This window comes from Grampus griseus, assembly GCF_964374135.1.
Source record: "Grampus griseus genome assembly, chromosome: 5".
Classification (NCBI taxonomy): Eukaryota; Metazoa; Chordata; class Mammalia; order Artiodactyla; family Delphinidae; genus Grampus; species Grampus griseus.
The window spans coordinates 57747745-57767888 of NC_138998.1; the positions used below are offsets into that span (position 1 = coordinate 57747745).

The 20144-nt window shown below is 35.0% G+C and overlaps 2 protein-coding genes across 2 annotated transcripts in view; one reads left to right on the top strand and one right to left on the bottom strand.

The window, feature by feature from the left end:
- The window catches only part of TTC14 (tetratricopeptide repeat domain 14), a 32932-nt gene extending 20188 nt beyond the window's left edge, over positions 1-12744 (top strand). The window contains exon 13 of the mRNA XM_082654509.1: positions 12644-12744. Coding sequence (XP_082510635.1) covers positions 12644-12693 — 50 coding nt within the window. The 3' untranslated portion in view covers positions 12694-12744. The remainder of the gene's footprint in view (positions 1-12643) is intronic.
- CCDC39 (coiled-coil domain 39 molecular ruler complex subunit) overlaps positions 1-20144 on the bottom strand; it is a gene marked incomplete at its 5' end in the record, with an annotated part of 46590 nt that overhangs the window by 7804 nt on the left and 18642 nt on the right. The window contains 5 exons of the mRNA XM_082654506.1: positions 552-675; positions 12522-12730; positions 14561-14698; positions 17250-17414; positions 18494-18688. Of these exons, the coding sequence (XP_082510632.1) occupies positions 552-675; positions 12522-12730; positions 14561-14698; positions 17250-17414; positions 18494-18688 (831 nt within the window). The remainder of the gene's footprint in view (positions 1-551; positions 676-12521; positions 12731-14560; positions 14699-17249; positions 17415-18493; positions 18689-20144) is intronic.

Below are 20144 nucleotides of genomic sequence, written 5' to 3' on the forward strand. Positions count from 1 at the left end.
TCACCTGATCTGTCTCCCACCTAAAACGAAAGCAAAGGAACAGCCCTCTTCCTCTGTAGCTATCTGCCATACCAGGACAGCAATGATAAACTGGAGTGTAAGATTCAGAGGTGGTGTAGCTCTAGGTAACAATAAAGTCTAGGCTGTGGTCACATGAGTGCATGACTACAGTGAAGTAAAGCTTTGAGCCTGAGGTTTTAAACAGGTTGTCACAACATGTTAAGGACACCCAGAGTGACAGTGGGTCTTAGAGTAAAAGAGATTATGAACCTTGAATAAATGAGGGAAAAAGACATGACACAAATGATAGCAAAAAAACAGTGTCAGAGTGGTCCAGACCTCTCTTTGACCTCGTGTATAAAACTAATAATGCTTCAGTACCTCCATCTAGCAACTCATGTTTTATGACCTAATTAAGTGTAATAGCTACTGGAGTGCTATGAAATTTGAAATTTCATGGCAAAAATAAATTTGCCATTTTGGTTTTTAACAAAGAGCTAAGAAAGAATGAATACTTCATTCTATCACAACTGTAAACCCATTCAGATTACCTTTATTACGTAATAGGCCTGCGTTTTCTCCTCTTCTCCCTCAGGAGGCAGCATAACAACAGTAAGAATTTCATATCTATTCTTCAGCTTATCAATTTTACTTAGCCGCTCATGAAACTCAGCACTAGTATGAAAAAGAAAAGAAAAACTAAACACTGAAAAACAATATACTTTTAAAGGACTACTGTTCTTACAGAAAACAGTTTTCTGTTACTACTGAACTCAAACAGTTTAAATATATTCTCACATTGCAATTTTATAATTCAGTGTGAAGGGTCTCAGATTTCACCCAATTTGAAAGCTAACAAGTTAGCCTGCCACAGTTTCATGGATGCTGGCAAAAAAACACAAGATTTCTGGGTCAGAGGAAAAGGCCTTTATCACTGATGGCACACCAAGTAGCATGAGCTTCCTATTTGCATTAGTTCCCCTCACTCCCAAAGTGCCATGCAGGTGAGGAGGAGCTCAAATGGATGCTGCACATACAGCAGGTTTATGTCACAACTGAAGAACCTCAAGCTTAGTTAATCCAAATATTTTATAATGGAAAGTAAGCAAACATACCTAACCTTTGCTGCAGAGGGAGATACTATCTCTAGCTCCCAAGGCTGCTCACTATCCAAACATCTTTTAAAAGATGGTCCAGTGCAAATCAAAACCACAATGAGATGTCACCTCACACCCATAAGAATGGCTACTATCAAAAAGAAAAAGAAAAAAAAAAAAAACCCCAACATAGTATTAGTGAGGAAGTGGAGAAACAGAACCTTTAAGCACTATTAGTGGGACAGTAAAATGGTGCAAATGCTATGGAAAGCATGGCAGTTCCTCAAAAACTTAGAAGAGCCATATGATCCAGCAATCCCACTTCTGGGTATATATCCTAAAGAATTTAAAGCAGGTTCTCAAAGAGATATCTGCACACCAATGTTCGTATATTATTCACAAAAGCCAAGATGCGGAAGCAAGCCAAATGCCCATGGACAGACAAATGAATAAGATACATAAAATGGAATATTATTCAGCCTTAAAGAGGAAATTCTGTCACATGCTACATGGTGAACCTTGAGGACATTATGCTAAATGAAATAAACCAGTCACAAAAAGAAATACTACATGATTCCACTTATGTGAGGTATCTAAAGTAGTCAAATTCATACAGAAAGAATAGTGGCTACTAAGGGCTGGGGGAAGGGGGAAATGGGAAGGTAATATTTAATGGGTATAGAGTTTCAGTTTTACAAGATGAAAAAGTTCTGAAGATCTGTTGCTCAACAATGTGAAAATATATAACACTACTAACTGTACATTGTAAAATTGTTAAGATGGTAAATTTTATGTGTTTTTTACCAAAAAGTTTTAAAAGATAGTTTCAGTTTTATAAGATGAAAAAGTTCTGCAGATCTATTGCTCAAAAATGTGAAAATACTAACACTACTAACTGTACATTTTTAAATGGTTAAGATGATAAATTTTCTTTTTTACCAAAAAAAATTTTTTAACATCTTTATTGGAATATAATTGCTTTACAATGTTGTGTTAGTTTCTGCTGTATAACAAAATGAATCATCTATATGCATACATATATCCCCATCTCCCCTCCCTCTTGCGTCTCCCTCTCAACCTCCTTATCCCACCCCTCTAGGTGGTCGCAAAGCACGGAGCTGATCTCCCTGTGCTATGCAGCTGCTTCCCACTAGCTCTCTATTTTACATTTGGTAGTGTATATATCTCAACGCTACTGTCTCACTTTATCCCAGCTTACCCTTCACCAGCCCCCGTGTCCTCAAGTCCATTCTCTATGTCTGTGTCTTTATTCCTTTCCTGCCCCTAGGTTCATCAGAACCATTTTTTTTTTTAGATTCCATATATATGTGTTAGCACATGGTATTTGTTCTTCTCTTTCTGACTTACTTCACTGCATGACAGACTCTAGGTCCATCCACCTCACTAAAAATAACTCAATTTCATTGCTCTTTATGGCTGAGTAATATTCCATTGTATATATGTTCCACATCTTCTATATCCATTCACCTGTCGATGGACACTTAAGTTGCTTCCATGTCCTCGCTATTATAAATAGTGCTGCAAAGAACATTGTGGTACCTGACTCTTTTTGAATTATTGTTTTCTCAGGGTATATGCCCAGTAGTGGGATTGCTAGGTCATATGGTAGTTCTGTTTTTAGTTTTTTAAGGAACCTCCATACTGTTCTCCATAGTGGCTGTACCAATTTACATTCCCACCAACAGTGCAAGAGGGTTCCCTTTTCTCCACACCCTCTTCAGCATTTATTGTTTGTAAATTTTTGATTATGGCCATTCTGACTGGTGTGAGGTGATACCTCATTGTAGTTTTGTTTGATTTGCTCAACATCACTAATCATTTCCCTAATGATTAGTGATGTTGAGCATCTTTTCCTGTGTTTGTTGGCAATCTGTATATCTTCTTTGGAGAAATGTCTATTTAGGTCTTCTGCCCATTTTTGGATTGGGTTGTTTGTTTTTTTGATATGGAGCTGCATGAGCTGCTTGTATATTTTGGAGATTAATCCTTTGTCAGTTGCTTTGTTTGCAAATATTTTCTCCCATTCTGAGGGTTGTCTTTTCATCTTTTTTATGGTTTCCTTTGCTGTGCAAAAGATTTTAAGTTTCATTAGGTCCCATTTATTTTTTTTTTATTTCCATTTCTCTAGGAGGTGGGTCACAAAGGATCTTGCTGTGATTTATTCATAGAGTGTTCAGCCTATGTTTTCCTCTCATAGTTTTATAGTGTCTGGCTTCACATTTAGGACTTGAATCCATTTTGAGTTTATTTCTTTGTATGGTGTTAGGAAGTGTTCTAATTTCATTCTTTTACCTGTAGCTGTCCAGTTTTCCCAGGACCACTTATTGAAAAGGCTGTCTTTCTCCATTGTATACTCTTGCCTCTTTTATCAAAGAAAAGGTGACCATATGTGCCTGGTTTTATCTCTGGGCTTTCTATCCTGTTCCATTGATCTATATTTCTGTTTTTGTACCAGTACCATACTGTCTTGATTACTGTAGCTTTGTAGTATAGTCTGAAGTCAGGGAGCCTGATTCCTCCAGCTCCGTTTTTCTTTCTCAAGATTGCTTTGGCTATTCAGGATCTTTTCTGCAATTTTTTTGTTCTAGTTCTGTGAAAAATGCCATTGGTAGTTTGATAGGGACTGCATTAAATCTGTAGATTGCTTTGGGTAGTATAGTCATTTTCACAATGTTGATTCTTCCAATCCAAGAACATGGTACATCTCTCCATGTGTTTGATCATCTCTAATTTCTTTCATCATTGTCTTACAGTTTTCTGCATACAGGTCTTTTGTCTCCTTAGGTAGCTTTATTCCTAGGTATTTTATTCTTATTGTTGCAGTGATAAATGGGAGTGTTTCCTTAATTTCTCTTTCAGATTTTTCATCATTAGTGTATAGGAATGCAAGAGATTTCTGTGTGTTAATTTTGTATCCTGGTACTCTACCAAATTCATTGATTAGCTCTAGTAGTTTTCTGGTAGCATCTTTAGGATTCTCTATGTATAGTATCATTTCATCTGCAAACAGTGACAGCTTTACTTCTTTTCTGATTTGGATTCCTTTTATTTCTTTTTCTTCTCTGATTGCTGTGGCTAAAACTTCCAAAACCATGTTGAATAATAGTGGTGAGAGTGGGCAACCTTGTCTTGTTCCTGATCTTAGACGAAATGGTTTCAGTTTTTCACCATTGAGAACGATGTTGGCTGTGGGTTTGTCATATATGGCCTTTATTATGTTGAGGTAGGTTCCCTCTATGCCTACTTTCTGGAGAATTTTTTATCATAAATGGGTGTTGAATTTTGTCGAAAGCTTTTTCTGCATCTATTGAGATTATCATAATGGTTTTTATCCTTCAGTTTGTTAATATGGTGTATCACATTGATTGATTTGCATATATTGAAGAATCCTTGCATTCCTGGGATAAACCCCACTTGATCATGGTGTATGATGCTTTTAGTGTGCTGTTGGATTCTGTTTGCTAGTATTTTGTTGAGGATTTTTGCATCTATGTTCATCAGAGACACTGGCCTGTAGTTTTTTTTTGTTTTTTTTTTTGCAGTACGCGGGCCTCTCACTGCTGTGGCCCCTCCCGTTGCAGAGCACAGGCTCCTGACATGCAGGCTCAGCGGCCATGGCTCATGGGCCTAGCCACTCCGTGGCATATGGGATCCTCCCCGGACCAGGGCACGAACCCGTGACCCTGCATCGGCAGGCGGACTCTCAACCACTGCGCCACCAGGGAAGCCCTGTAGTTTTCTTTCTTTGTGACATCTTTGGTTTTGGTATCAGGGTGATGGTGGCCTTGTAGAATGAGTTTGGGAGTGTTCCTCCCTCTGCTATATTTTGGAAGAGTTTGAGAAGGATAGGTGTTAGCTCTTCTTTAAATGTTTGATAGAATTTGCCTGTGAAGCCATCTGGTCCTGGGCTTTTGTTTGTTGGAAGAGTTTTAATCACAGTTTCAATTTCAGTGCTTGTGATTGGTCTGTTTATATTTTCTAGTTCTTCCTGGTTCAGTCTCAGAAGGTTGTGCTTTTCTAAGAATTTGTCCATTTCTTCCAGCTTGTCCATTTTATTGGCATATAGTTGCTTGTAGTAATCTCTCATGATCCCTTGTATTTCTGCAGTGTCAGTTGTTACTTCACCTTTTTCATATCTAATTCTATTGATTTCAGTCTTCTCCCTTTTTTTCTTGATGAGTCTGCCTAATGGTTTATCAATTTAATCTTCTCAAAGAACTAGCTTTTAGTTTTATTGATCTTTGCTATCGTTTCCTTTATTTCCTTTTCATTTACTTCTGATGTGATCTTTATGATTTCTTTCCTTCTGCTAACTTTGGGTTTTTTTGTTCTTCTTTCTCTAATTGCTTTAGATGTAAGGTTAGATTGTTTATTCAAGATGTTTCTTGTTTCTTGAGGTAGGATTGTGTTGCTATAAAGTTCCCTCTTAGAACTGCTTTTGCTGCATCCCATAGGTTTTGGGTCATTGTGTTTTCATTGTCATTTGTTTCTAGGTATTTTTTGATTTCTTATTTGATTTCTTCAGTGATCTCTTGGTTATTTAGTAGTGTATTGTTTAGCCTCCATGTGTTTGTGTTTTTTACAGATTTTTTTCCTGTAATTGATATCTAGACTCATAGTGTTGTGGTCAGAAAAGATACTTGATTGAATTTCAATCTTCTTAAATTTACCAACGCTTGATTTTGTGACCCAAGATATGGTCTATCCTGGAGAATGTTCCATGAGCACTTGAGAAGAAAGTGTATTCTTTTGTTTTTGGATGGAATGCCCGATCAATACCAATTAAGTCCATCTTGTTTAATGTGTCATTTAAAGCTTGGGTTTCTTTCTTTATTTTCTTTTGGATGATCTGTCCATTGGTGAAAGTGAGGTGTTAAAGTCCCCTACTGTTTTTATGTTACTGTCGATTTCCCCTTTTATGGCTGTTAGCATTTGCCTTATGTATTGAGGTGCTCCTATGTTGGGTGCATAAATATTTACAATTGTTATATCTTCTTCTTGGATTGATCCCTTAATCATTATGTAGTGTCCTTCCTTGTCTCTTCTAGTAGTCTTTATTTTAAAGTCTACTTTGTCTGATATGAGAATTGCTACTCCAGCTTTCTTTTGATTTCCATTTGCATGGAATAACTTTTTCCATCCCCTTTCACTCTGTATGTGTCCCTAGGTCTGAAGTGGGTCTCTTGTAGACAGCATATGTATGAGTCTTGTTTCTGTATCCATTCAGTCATTCTGTGTCTTTTGGTTGGAGCATTTAATCCATTTACCTTTAAGGTAATTATTGATATGTATGTTCCTATTACCATTTTCTTAATTGTTTGCGATTTGTTTTTGTAGATCTTTTCCTTCTCTTGTGTTTCCTGCCTAGAGAAGTTCCTGTAACATTTGTTGTAAAGCTGGTTTGGTGGTGCTTAATTCTGTTAAACTTTGCTTATCTGTAAAGGTTTTAATTTCTCCTTCGAATCTGAATGAGATCCTTGCTGGGTAGAGTAATCTTGGTTGTAGGTTTTTCCCTTTCATCACTTTAAATATGTCCTCCCACTCCTTCTGGCTTGTGGAGCTTCTGCTGAAAGAACAGCTGTTAACCTTATGGGGACTCCCTTGTATGTTATTTGTTGCTTTTCCCTTGCTTTTTTTTTTTTTTTTTTTGCGGTATGTGGGCCTCTCACTGTTGTGGCCTCTCCTGTTGCGGAGCACAGGCTCCAGACGTGCAGGCTCAACTGCCATGGCTCACGGTCCTCGCCACTCCGCGGCATGTGGGATCTCCCTGGACCGGGGCACGAACCCGTGTCCCCTGCATTGGCAGGCGGACTCTCAACCACTGCACCACCAGGGAAGCCCTCACTTGCTGCTTTTAATAGTTTGTATTTAATTTTTGATAGTTTGATTAACATGTGTCTTGGTGTGTTTCTCTTTGGGTTTATCCTGTATGGTACTCTCTGTGCCTCCTGGACTTGATTGACTATTTTCTTTCCCATGTTAGGGAAGTTTTCAACAATAATCTCTTCAAATTTTTTCTCAGACCCTTTCTTTTCCTCTTCTTCTTGTGGGACCCCTATAATTCGAATGTTGGTGCATTTAATGGTGTCCCAGAGGTCTCTGAGACTGTCCTCAATTCTTTTCATTCTTTTTTTTTTATTCTGCTCCCTGGCAATTATTTCCACCATTTTATCTTCCAGGTCACTTATCCATTCTTCTGCCTCAGTTATTCTGCTATTGTTTCCTTCTAGAGTATTTTTAATTTCAGTAATTGTGTTGTTTGCCACTGTTTGCTCTTTAGTTCTTCTAGATCCTTGTTAAATGCTTCTTGTATTTTCTCCATTCTGTTTCCGAGATTTTGGATAATCTTTACTATCATTACTCTGAATTCTTTTTCAGGTAGGTTACCTATTTCATCTTCATTTATTTGGTCTTGTAGGTTTTTACCTTGCTCCTTTGTCTTTCCAGAACAGGAAAGCCAGTGCCTCTCCTTGCAAGGCATGCAGAAATATGAGAAACCTTTGGAGAACTGTCTACTAAGATTTTGATTTTTAAATCTGCTTGTTACTTTTTTCCTTCTATTCCAGTAAATTTATATTTTTAAACTATTTTTTAACTTATATAATAATAATACTAAGAATGTTAATATATGCACAGCAACATGGACAGTGACTTGTTTGCCTGCTACAACTTCATGAAAATAAGCCTTCCAATCATGGTGAAAAGAAATCTTCAACATACCAGGTTCCTACTCCTAAAGAAAGTTTATGGTAAAATATATTAAGTATCAGAAGTTACAGCTTTGCTTATTTTTAAGTATTATTATTGTTTCATCAGAAAATATTTACTCATCCTTTATGTGATTTTAAAAGACAAGTCTTGTTGGCCTTCTAGCTTAAGATGGTAGACTGAGCACAAGAATCTCTCTCCTCCTTCCTAAAATGGAAAAGATTAAAAGAAAAATAAACCAAAAAACCCACCACAGCTCTGGGAAAAGAAAGAAAATTTTTTCATGAATTCATGAAAAATGGAAAACAAATGGGATATGATTGACAGGATGAAAAAAAATGGAGATTCAGAAGATTATATAGTAATAAGAGCCATTTTTCACCAAAGAAGTCTGGAGAAAATCCAAACTCAGTAATAAGAAATAAAAAGAGCAAGAGTGATCTCTGAGGCTACTGTCAAGGTAATTAATAAAAGGATTGCCTATAGAACATCTGGGCCACTCTCCTCAACCCCTCAAAGTACATAGAAATGTTGGCAGGAATTATTTATGCTCCAGTGATAACCCTCAAAATTACCAGAGTTCCTAACATTGTATGTTGAAGCTGGAGAGAAAAGCAAAAAAGAGCATGAAGTAATTCCAGGCTTCCACAACAATGGAGGTTAATAAAAGAGAAAGGCAGTGCCAGCCAGAAATGAAACCTTTCGTTGCCCAAAATAAACCCCTTATGCTCCTTACAGGACAGACTAGCCCAGAGCTTACAGTCAGCCCTCCCAGTTAGGGGAGAGACCTGTTAGAAAAAGCAATCTACCTAATTGCAGAAGAAACCCATACCAGCCAGCTATACCAATCACCATGATTATCAATTAAGCATTTGTTAATAAATATAACAGAGAGCCAAAGATTATCAGCATTTATGAAAAGCTAACGGTATGAATGAAAAGAACAAAATGAGCAAAGACAGAATAGACCCTAGGAGAAACAAAGATAATGTATGGGATAGAAAAAAACCTTCAAAGTATTCTAATTAGTATCTTCTAAAACATGAAAGGATATTACATCCAAAAATGCCCGTAAAACAAGAATGGGCTGCTATGAAAAGAAAGAACCAATGAAAGAATAAGAGTTCTCTCAAATAATCTCCACTTTTTAATTTAAAAGTAGTAAATAATACTGGGCATGGTGGGCACACGCCTGTAGTGACAGCCACTCAGGAGGCTAAGGCAGGAGGATCTCTTGAGCCCACGAGCTCTGTACTGTAGTGTGCTATGCCAATTGGGTGTCCGCACTAAGTTGGGCCTCGACATGGTGACCTCCCGGGAGAGGGGGACCACCAGGTTGCCTAAGGAAGGGTGAACTGGCCCAGGTCGGAAACGAAGCAGGTCGAAAGACTGAATCAATGATATAGAGAGAGGAGAAAGACAGAGGGGCAGGGGATGGGGAGAAGACAGAAAGGATTGTAATGGGGCGAGAGGGAATATCTTAAAAAGTGGAATAAAGAGAATAAAAAATTAAAATGAGAGAAAAGTTAAGAAATCTGGAAGACTAAGCATCCACTAAAAATAAGCAACAGATGGAGAGAGTGTTGTGAGAAAAAAAATTGAAAAACTAACAGAAAAATATTTTCCTGATATGAAGAAAGACTTGAATGAAATAATTGAAGGAGCTCACTAAGGGTCAAACAAGAAAAATGAAAAAGGATAAAACACCCAGACGCACCCATGAAAGTTCTGAAATCCCCCAAATAAAAACATTGTCCCAAAGCTTCCAGAAAGAACACAAAAACCAGGTTCCCTATCTGGAACCAGATCTCCCATAAACAACACTTTAATCTGGAAGAATATGAAACACTTTCAAACTTCGACTGTAATTCAAACATGGGGAAGAATAAATATGTTTTAAGCATACAAGGACTCGAAAATTTCAGAAAACATCAGTTCTTGAGAAAAAGTTTCAAAACATATTCCAGAGAAATGAAATAAGAATCCAAGGAAATAGAATAACAAAAGATACATGAAAGAATATTAAACCAAGAAACAAGTAAAACATGAAGCTAGGTTGAAATTATTGCTGGCAATTGGCTGTACAGTTTAATGCAAGTTATAAGAAAGAGTTCTTTTCAAACTAGAGACATAATATTAAAAACAAATAACAACCCGAAACTATAATCTGTGATTTCAATAATAAATGAAAGATGGAGAAAGGAAATACAGCAGTAAAACACGCTAAAAGTTGTAACTATTTTAGGAAGGAAAAAATAATAGTAACTAATCTTCAGTATTCAGAGAGATAGGAAGATTAGAATTTCTTTTGAATTTAAAAATAAACAAAATAATTTAAATTAGAATATACATACTACAAACAAAGAGGAAAAAAGGGAAATTCAGTAAAACCAATGAAAGAACAGAAAGACAAAGAGAATACCTACCATATGATCCAGCTATTCCACTTCTAGGTATCTACTCAAGAGAAAAGAAAGCATATGTCCATACCAAGAACACATATGTTCATAGCAGCTTTATCTGTAATAGCCCCAAACTGGAAACAACTGAAATATTCATCAACAGGTAAATATATATATAAATTAGGGTAGACACATACAGTGGAATGGTACCACTTAGAGATAAAAAGCCAAGGTCAGCAAACCATCCTATACCTGCTACTTGTTTTTGTACAGCCCATGAGCAAAGAATGGCTTTTACATTTTTTAATGTACAATGGTTGAAAAATCAAGAGAAAGTTTCTATTTCATGAAATATGAAAATTCTATGAAATTCAAATTTCGGTGTCCATAAAGTGGAACACAGCCACACTCATTTATTTGCATATTGTCTAGGGCTGCTTACACTCCATAGTGGCAGAGTCAAGTTGTTGCAACAGAGACTGTATGGCCAGCAAAACCTATAATATTTACTATCTGGCCGTTACAGAGAATTGTGTGGGATACAGCCAGGTAATACTTCAGGGAATTGCTTTAGCCTTCAAAGTTGAAAACTAATTAGCTAAGCATCTTATCTCAAGAAGTTAGGAAAAGAACATAAAAATAAATCCACAAAAATAGAAGAAAGAAATAGTAAATGTGAGAGCAGCAATTAATAAAATAGAAAATGAATTCACAATAGAAAAAAATCAGCAAGAGTTTATTCTTTTCAAAAAGTAATAAAATTCATTAACTACTGGCAGGACTTATCCCACCCAAAAAAGAGAAGTCACAATAACCAATATCAGGAATGAAAAGCTACAAGCACTGCAGCTATTAAACATATAATAAAATGATATTGTGAACAACTTTATGGTAATAACTTTGAAAATTTAGAAGAAATGGAAATTTTTTCCTAGGAAAAATATATAACTTACTAAAATAGATTCAAGAAAAAAATACAAGATCTTCATTGTCCTATAACCAATAAATTGATTAAACCAACAGTTGAAAATCCCCCTCAAAAAACTCCAGATGTCCAATGGCTTTACTGGTGAGGTATTTGAAAATTCAAGAAAGATATAATTCTGCTCTTTTACAAGCTTATGCAGAGTGTAGAAAAATAAGAAGCACAAAGATCATTTTATAAAAGTAGATGTAACCTTAATAACCTGATAATTTGACAAGGGCAGGAGAGAAAAAGAGAATTATAAGCATAGATGCAAAAATTGTATTAAAATATTAGCAAACCAAATCTAGATACATACAAAATGTAATATGTAACAAATAGCTGTATTTATTACAGGAATGTAAGTTTGTTTTAACTTTGAAAAAGCATCAATATATTCAATTATATTAACAGACTGAAGAAGCTACATCATATCAGTGAGTACAAAAAAAGCATATAATAGTCAACATTCATTCCTGATTAAACAAATTAAAACAACCTCTTAGCAAAGGATGAAAATAGATGGGAACTCACTTAATATTATAAAGAGAATCTCAAAAAAACACTATAGTAAACTTGATACTTAAAGATAAAACAGTTAAAACTTTCCCTTTAAGATCAACCACCTGCAAGACAAGGGTACCTGCAATCACCACTGCTATTCAGCATTGAACTGGAGGTTAGATAACAAGGACAATAAAGTAAGAACAAGAAAAGTTATAAAGATTGAAAAGGAAGACACAAAACTGTTATTTGCAAATGATGTCAGTGAAATACCTAGAAAGTAGAATCTACAGATCAATTGTCAGAATTAATAAAAATTTAAGCAAGGCTGCTGAATACTTAATATACAGAAATCAACTGCATTTCTATACACCAGCAACAAACCAAAAATGAAATGCTTTAAAAGGAGATAACACTGATAGTAACATTAAGAAAAAATAGCATGTATCCAGGAATAAATCTTATAAAAGAAATGCGAAATCTCTAGGGGAAAATTGCTTCAATAAATGCAGCTGTCGGGTATCCATAAGGGAAAGCATGTTATTGGACCCTTACCACAAACCATACACAAAAATCAGTTCCAAGGAGATTAATGATCTTAAGGTAAAAGGATAACTCTAAAGAATGAGGAGTTAGCCTAAGGAAAGAGAGGGAAAAGCATAGCTTTGTAGCTAAAATATGGCCTATGTATTATATTAAAAGCTTTTTCAAACAAATAAGAAAAAGATGGACATCCAGGGTGGTGGAGGGAGCAGTCAGTTCTTCTGACATTACTCTTAATGTTTTCAAAATTCGTGAGCAGGATTTTAAAACTCTAATTGTTACCTTATATTTTGCCGTTCTTGATCAACACATCTTATTTGTGATGCAAGCATTTTTTTGTGAACCTTAATTTCTTCATTCCGTTCTTCCATAGCAGTGTGTAATTGCTGTTTTCTTTCTTCCAGAGAAAGAACTTCTTCTGCCTTACTGTGAAGCATATCTCGAATACGTTTAACCTCAAGTTTTAAAAGATTGTCTTCTATCATCAAATCCTATCAACATAACAAAATCGTCAAATATTGAAATAATAATTTGCATATCCAAACCAAAATATATTTCCTTTTTATTGCTACAAAAGTCAAACTTGAAAATATAACATTTTCTAATTTGACCATTGACCAAGATATTAATTAGGGTTAAATTTAGATTGCTCTGAGTCATGACTGATTTTCCTTTTATTTTTATTTTAAGGAAAGGGTTTATGGTTATTCCAAGTCTTTTATTATAATTCAATTTTAAATTCAAGTTTACTAAAATAACAAAAAGAAGAACTTATAAAATTGAAAGTTACAATGTCCAGCAAATATATGAAACCCAATGGATGAGCATTTTTATATTCTAAACTAAATCTTACAAAATAATGTGTAAATACCTTTTTATTTTAAAACAGTTCAGTCATGAGTAGAGTGCTGACACAAGATCACACTAATAGATCAATTTTCAGAATAGAAAGCCCAGAAAAAACACTCTAGAATATAATATTTTACAAATTCAAAACAAAGCTTGTTAGCTGGAGAAAAGATTAGATCCCCATATCTCATATGTACCAAAAATAAATGCCAGATGAATGAAAGAACTTAATGTAAGAGATTAAACCAGTGCAGCCACTAGAAATGTAAATATCTGTTTGATTTTTAGTGTGATGAAAAAGTTTCTAAGCATAAAAATTATACAGGGAAAAACACTTAAACATATAATGTTAAAAAAAGTTTTTATGTCAAAAAAAACTGAATAGAAATTTAAAGACAATGGGACAAATATTTATGAGTTAATATTTATGAGTTAATATTTTAACATATGAAGATATTTTGCCAAGCATTTAAAAAATATAAACCACCTGGGGACTTCCCTGGTGGCGCAGTGGATAAGACTCTGCACTCCCAATGCAGGGGGCCCGGGTTCAATCCCTTGTCAGGGAACTAGATCCCACACGTGTGCCACAACTAAGAGTTTGCATACCACAACTAAGGAGCCCACGAGCCACAACTAAGGAGCCCACCTGCCACCACTAAGACCCAGCACAACCAAATAAATAAACATATAAACCTCCTAATGGAAATATGGGCAAGAAAATGAACTAGAAATCCAAAAGAAAAATTATGGAATATAACATACTAGAAAAAAATGTTTATACATTTTAACTGAAACATAAGTATTTTAAATTTTATGTTTAAACATAAAATGTTTTAAAATGTCACCAATTTCTAAAGTGCAGACTAAAAACAATGAGATACCATGTTTGCCCATCAAATTAACAATAATTTTATAAATTATATTATCCAGCCCTGGTGGTGGTGAGTAAAATAGAATGCTTACACACTGCTGGTAGGAGTATTAACTGAACCCTCTAGAAGGCAATTTGGCTTGAAAATAGTTTCAAGACACCGAAAATATTCACTTTTTGAACCATAATTATACAGCTAGAAATTTATCCTAAGGAGATACATGAACTGTACAACGAAATATGTGCACAGTACATGATAGCACCACTTAGAATAGCCAAACACTAGAAACACATATCCAAAAATAGGAGATGGTTAAATAAATTACGGTAACTTCATGCAATGGACTGTAGGAAGCCTTTAAAGATAATTAATGTTTAGAAGACATGTGCAATATACTTTTAAATTTTTGAATATAATATATAAAGCCAATTTTCTTTAAAAGACTGAAAGAAAATAATATACTATAACACTTTATCTTCTGTACAGTGATTATAGTGACTTATTTTCTTCTTTATAATTTGGTATTTTAAATTTTTCTACAATTAGCATGAAAATATGTGTTTTTTAATATTATATATACATATGATTTTATTGCACCTGTTTCAAAGCTTTGGCTTTATTAAGTTCTTTCTCTGATCTGTCATTGAAGAGGTTTAGTTCATTTATTTTGGTCATGAGGGACTGTTTTTCATCACGATTTTTACTATTTGACTTCTTGATAAAGTAAAGATCATTCTGTAAAGAGGAAAAAACGGTACATAAATACATATTTTAAATAACAATATTAAATACATACTACTAAACATGACTTACATTAAACTATATGCTCCATTAAATATTTATAATAATATAATATTATAAATCTCACCCTTCATGGTCTTATGTCTCTAATAGAATATACATGGATGTTCACATAGAAGCATTTTCATTTTTATTATCTATTGATGTTTGGGTTCAGTTTGAGTTCAATAATTCTAGGAAATATTATGTATGATTACAGTTCAAACTGAACTATTAAGTCGTTGCCATTTACAGGGAGAAATGGGAGGGTGGAGTTCAAGCTTTGGTTAAATACATGGTTCACCTTCTGGAGTTCATTATTTGATTCAACCCAAGTCTCAGAAGGTAAAAACATTAACAGTCTGAGAAAGCATAGGGTCTTGGTTAACTACAAGCTCTGGAATCAGACAGCCTTAATTATATATTAGCCATCCAACCCCAGTGGGCAACATACTCTTCCTCAGTTTCCTCATTTCCAAAATGGAGATGATAACTATACCTACCTACCTGGGTTGTTGTGAGGGTTAAAGAATTTACTGTCAAAGAATATGTGCAACAATGTTTGACACATGGAAGTGTCTATTATTATTATTATTATTACATATATAATCACATACTGCTGGAGAGAAAAATGCTAGATAAGATCTAATTCCACTGAATGAATAAATGGGTCATACATACTCAGATATTAGTTTTCTAGCTTTATACCAGTTTGTATCCTCCCTCCCACTCAGAACCAGAACAAGGTTTGTTCCCTTTGTCCCCCTTAGCCCCTCTTAGGGGACATAAAGCAAAAAGTTTCTATTGCCAAGATCTGTCTCCCTTCTCTCTCTCTCTTTCTCTCTCTCTCTTCCTCTGTCCCTTCCTTCTTCCCTCCCCTGCCCTTCTCACTGCCTGTATTTCTCTGAACTATCAGGACTTAAGATTGAAGCAAGACATTAAGAATTTTTTTTCACATAAAGATGTGATTTCATAAAATTAACTTTTAGAATGAAATTTTTAATTTAAGGTAATTTTCAACCAGAAGAAATTTGTCTCTACTATTCAAAATAATAGATGGAGTGGCATGGGAAAGAGAATGCAGAATGACTTTACAATCTAATGCTACTATTGAGAAGAGAAAACCTTCATTAGAAGCTTAACTAGCTTTAATATCTTTAAAAATTCACTTGCATTTCTATTAATTTATTTACCTCTCTGTCAAAACCAGCTGGAATAGGCATAAGTACTAGCCAACTGCATAATGGACAGAGCCCCAGGGTAGCTAAAAGGAGGAACACTAGAACCATCCTCACACAGGAAAACAGACACAATTCAGGCTAGGGTCAAAAAACATGTCCAGATACAAATGTCACCCTCCTATTATTCTGTAGCACTAATATTCTCATATTCTATGTAATTAAAAAAATACCATTTATTGAGTACCTACTAAAAGCACTGTGTTAAGACATACATTGCTTCTAATTCTCCCAAATGCCCTAAAATAATATTAAATATAGTTTTCCATTTTAAAATGAGTAAACTAGGACTCAGAAAAGTTAAAATATCAGTTAGTGGTGTAACCTTGACATTCAAAACCGGTTCTGCTCTTTTCCACTAAACCAAGGAAACAGTCTTCTAAAAATTTAATCAGGCTACCAATATTGGCTACCAATTTGGCTACCAAACCAATATTTTGTCATGTTAATTTGTTTTTTCCCTAATTTAAAAAAGTAGTAGCTCCCTTTCACCTTTGTAGCCCTGAAGGAATTCAGGGCAATTCTTCTTAGAACCACTAGAGGACACTCATCACTAGCCTTTCCAGCTGTTTAACATTTTTAAACCTTTGTAGTTCTCCCCCTATTCAGGTCCATGTTTTCACTCCTTCACTCTTACTTCCCAGTTACACTTTAACATAGGTTTTATATTACATAGATTCCCCTAACACAGGTTTTATATTGCCATAAACATTAAAGTACCTAAAGATGAAGAACATTTTTTACCTATTAACAAAACTGAGTCATCTGAAATATGTAACTAAGTAAATATTTGAATAACAATAGATGACCCATAAAAGAGCAGCTTCTTTTAGATGCCACTTCAGACATAAAAAGCAATCAAGTTATTATGGCAGATACATAATAGAAAACTGGAATTTATCAATTTTTTTAAATCATGTACTATTTAAGACTATTTTTAAGTCACATGGACCACGGATCAAATCCTAGCTGTAATCATGGACAAGTTACTTAATCTGTAAAACAAGTATTATCTTCATCACAAGACATTTATAAGGATTAAATGAAATAAGATACTAAAGGCATATACTTAGCATACAGTAAATGCGTAATCAATGGTAATGTTACATTCTCATAGTCAGTATAGAAATATAAGCATTAGCTCATACACTTGTTATATATATGGGTAGCTTGGCAATTATCCTATCCAAAGTCAAGTCTTAGGAACATGTTGACTTAAAATGATGACTAGGATATTTGAAGCATAAAAAGTATTTTAACTAAGTTACATGAAGCTTCTTGATCTGTGTTTCCAAAAGGTTAAATGTAGATTTTTTCTCTTCCAATGTCTTTTGAAGTTCAACAGTTTTTGCTTCAAGGGCTTGTTTTTCTTCTGAGTTAATATCTCCCTTTAACCGTGACATTCGGCGTTCCACTTGTTGAATGTAAAAATCCTGTTACAGGTTTTAAAGATAAGTTAGTAAGAAGAAACAGTTAAAACCATTTCTATAAATGCAAAAACACTGTAAATACTTTCTTATGAATTTGGCCTGATGTCACCATTTACTAAAGTCACTTTCACCCTTCAGTGATTTATAGGATGAAATCCTTCTTACTGTAAGGGGAGAAAGAGCAAACTATTCTTCAACAACCAGAGTACGTGATAGTAACACAGAACTAATCTGAAAATATAATAAAGCAGCTAGGTGGTCATTTATCATACTCCCATGATGGAACATCAGTAAATCCACTGGATTTACATGGATATGGATTTTTTGAGGGTACATTTTCTAAGGAGTACAAAAAAAGAATCACAAATTGTTAGCCATGAAGGTTTCAAATATGATGAACTTCTAAAGAATTATTCTGAAAATTATACTTTAGAGTCTAATTTTGAGAAACTAAGAACACATTAGATGGGGAAATTAAGACGTAGAGAGGGAGGACATTAAGAAATTAACATGAGACAATATATAAATAGAACAAAAAAATTTAAAACATTTTTTGGTCTGGGGGTGGGGGTGGGGATGGGGATGGGGATACCGATGTTTGCACAACATACAGTCATAGGGGTTTGGGGTTTTGTTTGTTTGTTTGTTTGGTCACGCTGTGTGGCATGTGGGATCTTAGTGCCCTGACCAGGGATTGAACCCGCACCCCCTGCAGTGGAAGCGTGGAGTCTTAACCACTGGACTGACAGGGAATTCCCAACATACAGTTTTTCTAGGTTTCAGACATCCCATTCCTTGTTTTGTTTTACTCCAGGTCCAATTGCTCCAGGTTCCTTTAAAGCATGGTCTCCCTCACTAGAGCTGTCGATCCTCTTCTCTATTTATTTCAGATCAAGAAAAAAAATAGCTTTTAAGGTCCCCTCACCCTTCGCTGACCTAACATGGTATCCCATCTTCAGCATCTGTCTATCCCCCCACCCCAAGAGTTCTTAGAAATCTTTGTTTTCTTAGGACACTGCAGTATCTTGACCATCACAATTATAACAAATCAATATGAAGACATTCATAAGAGTAACATCTACCTGATTGTACATAATTTCTTGCTGCTGTAAGGTTTCAAAGTCCAGTTTATGTAACTGATGGTTGAGGTGCTTTAGAGAAGAACGGGTTCCTTCAATTTCAGATACAACAGCTTTTTCTTTCATTGTCTCAGTCTGTAATACCTGAACTTTCTTAAATAGCACATCCTTCACTATGTTCAACTGAACTTCTAATTCCTGATAATAAGAATAACAATGATTAATGAAATATAATACCTTGTAATGTTTTATTGCATGAATATTATAATTTGGGGGTCATAAATGAACCCTCATTTTAGCCCTTAAGAATATAAAGCCCTTCCCACAGTTTCAACAAATCCCCAACATTGCTTGTAGTCTACTCCAGTCTAGTAGACTAGAATAGTAGTTTTCTATTCCTGTGTCATGCACCTTGATCTGTCATCTTAATTCTATCCTATGTCACCTTAGCCTTAGAACTTGACCATTCCACTGGTTTCCTTAGAACATAAAATATACTGAAGACACACAGCTTCTAAGCTCACAGAGTTTACTAAAGTCTTGAGAGTGTTAAGGGAAGAAATCTCCCACCTTCTTTTTGGTACTATCCAGTGGTGAGCACATAAATTTTAACCATCAGCTTTCTAGTAGATGGGAGGTTACGGGGAAGAGGCTGATTTCTATGATTATTTTATTCCCACTATGGCCAGTTTCAAGCTACTAACATGATTCCTCTAAATGCAGAGCTAGGAAGAGATATGCCATAGCAGACCATTATGCAGTATATCTACTAGACAGATATAACAGATGTTAATAGTCTTAAGTAACCTTAAAAGCATAGATAACAGTAAAATGCAGTAAAATAATTTGGAAGTGATATGTGCTGAGTACATATTTTATTTTTAATATAATTTATTTAATTGTAAGACTATATAATTTGATTTTTAATAGTAGCTATGTTTAGCAGCTGACTTAAAAAATTCCAGAAAATTTAACTATCAGCTGTTGTGAGCTGGTGAGAGCTGGCCCCAACACACTACTGGCACTATCACTATCCCTTACACCTTGCCTGCAGCTGACTTCCCTACATGTGCAGCCCTCTAGCAAATAGAAACCGGTACCCTATTCCCACTTCTCCTTTCTCAGGAGGCAGGTCCGTCTTGATCTCACAGTGTCACATCAATGTATTCTAGGTTTCGAACAGATCTCCCACGCCAAGATCTATTGAAAGCTCTCATTTTAAAATGTTGAAATAATTTCCCTCTGTGTTCTTATACCCAGATAAGCATATTTCCCTTTGGCATTCAATGAACCTCAATATGAAACAAAAGAAGTCTGTGACTGGCACATTTAAATTTTCACAAATCAAGAAATATAATCTAATATAACCTTATAAAATGCATTCTTTTTCATATAATAGACAATTTTCACTGGGTTTAAGACCTTCTGAGACTGCTTGGCAGAGTTTTAAAGTCAGTGCTTGGTGGTGAATAACACAGAAAAATAGATAGAGTTGAGATTTTTTTCAAACAAACAAAAAACCCCAATAACTACAAAAAACGAGATTATGAACCCAGCCCTGCTACAGCACAATCAGTACACATGCTGCCAATCTTATTGTTTCCTAATTCAGCTAATTATGTCTTCAGAAGGTGTATTTCATACAAACTTCACA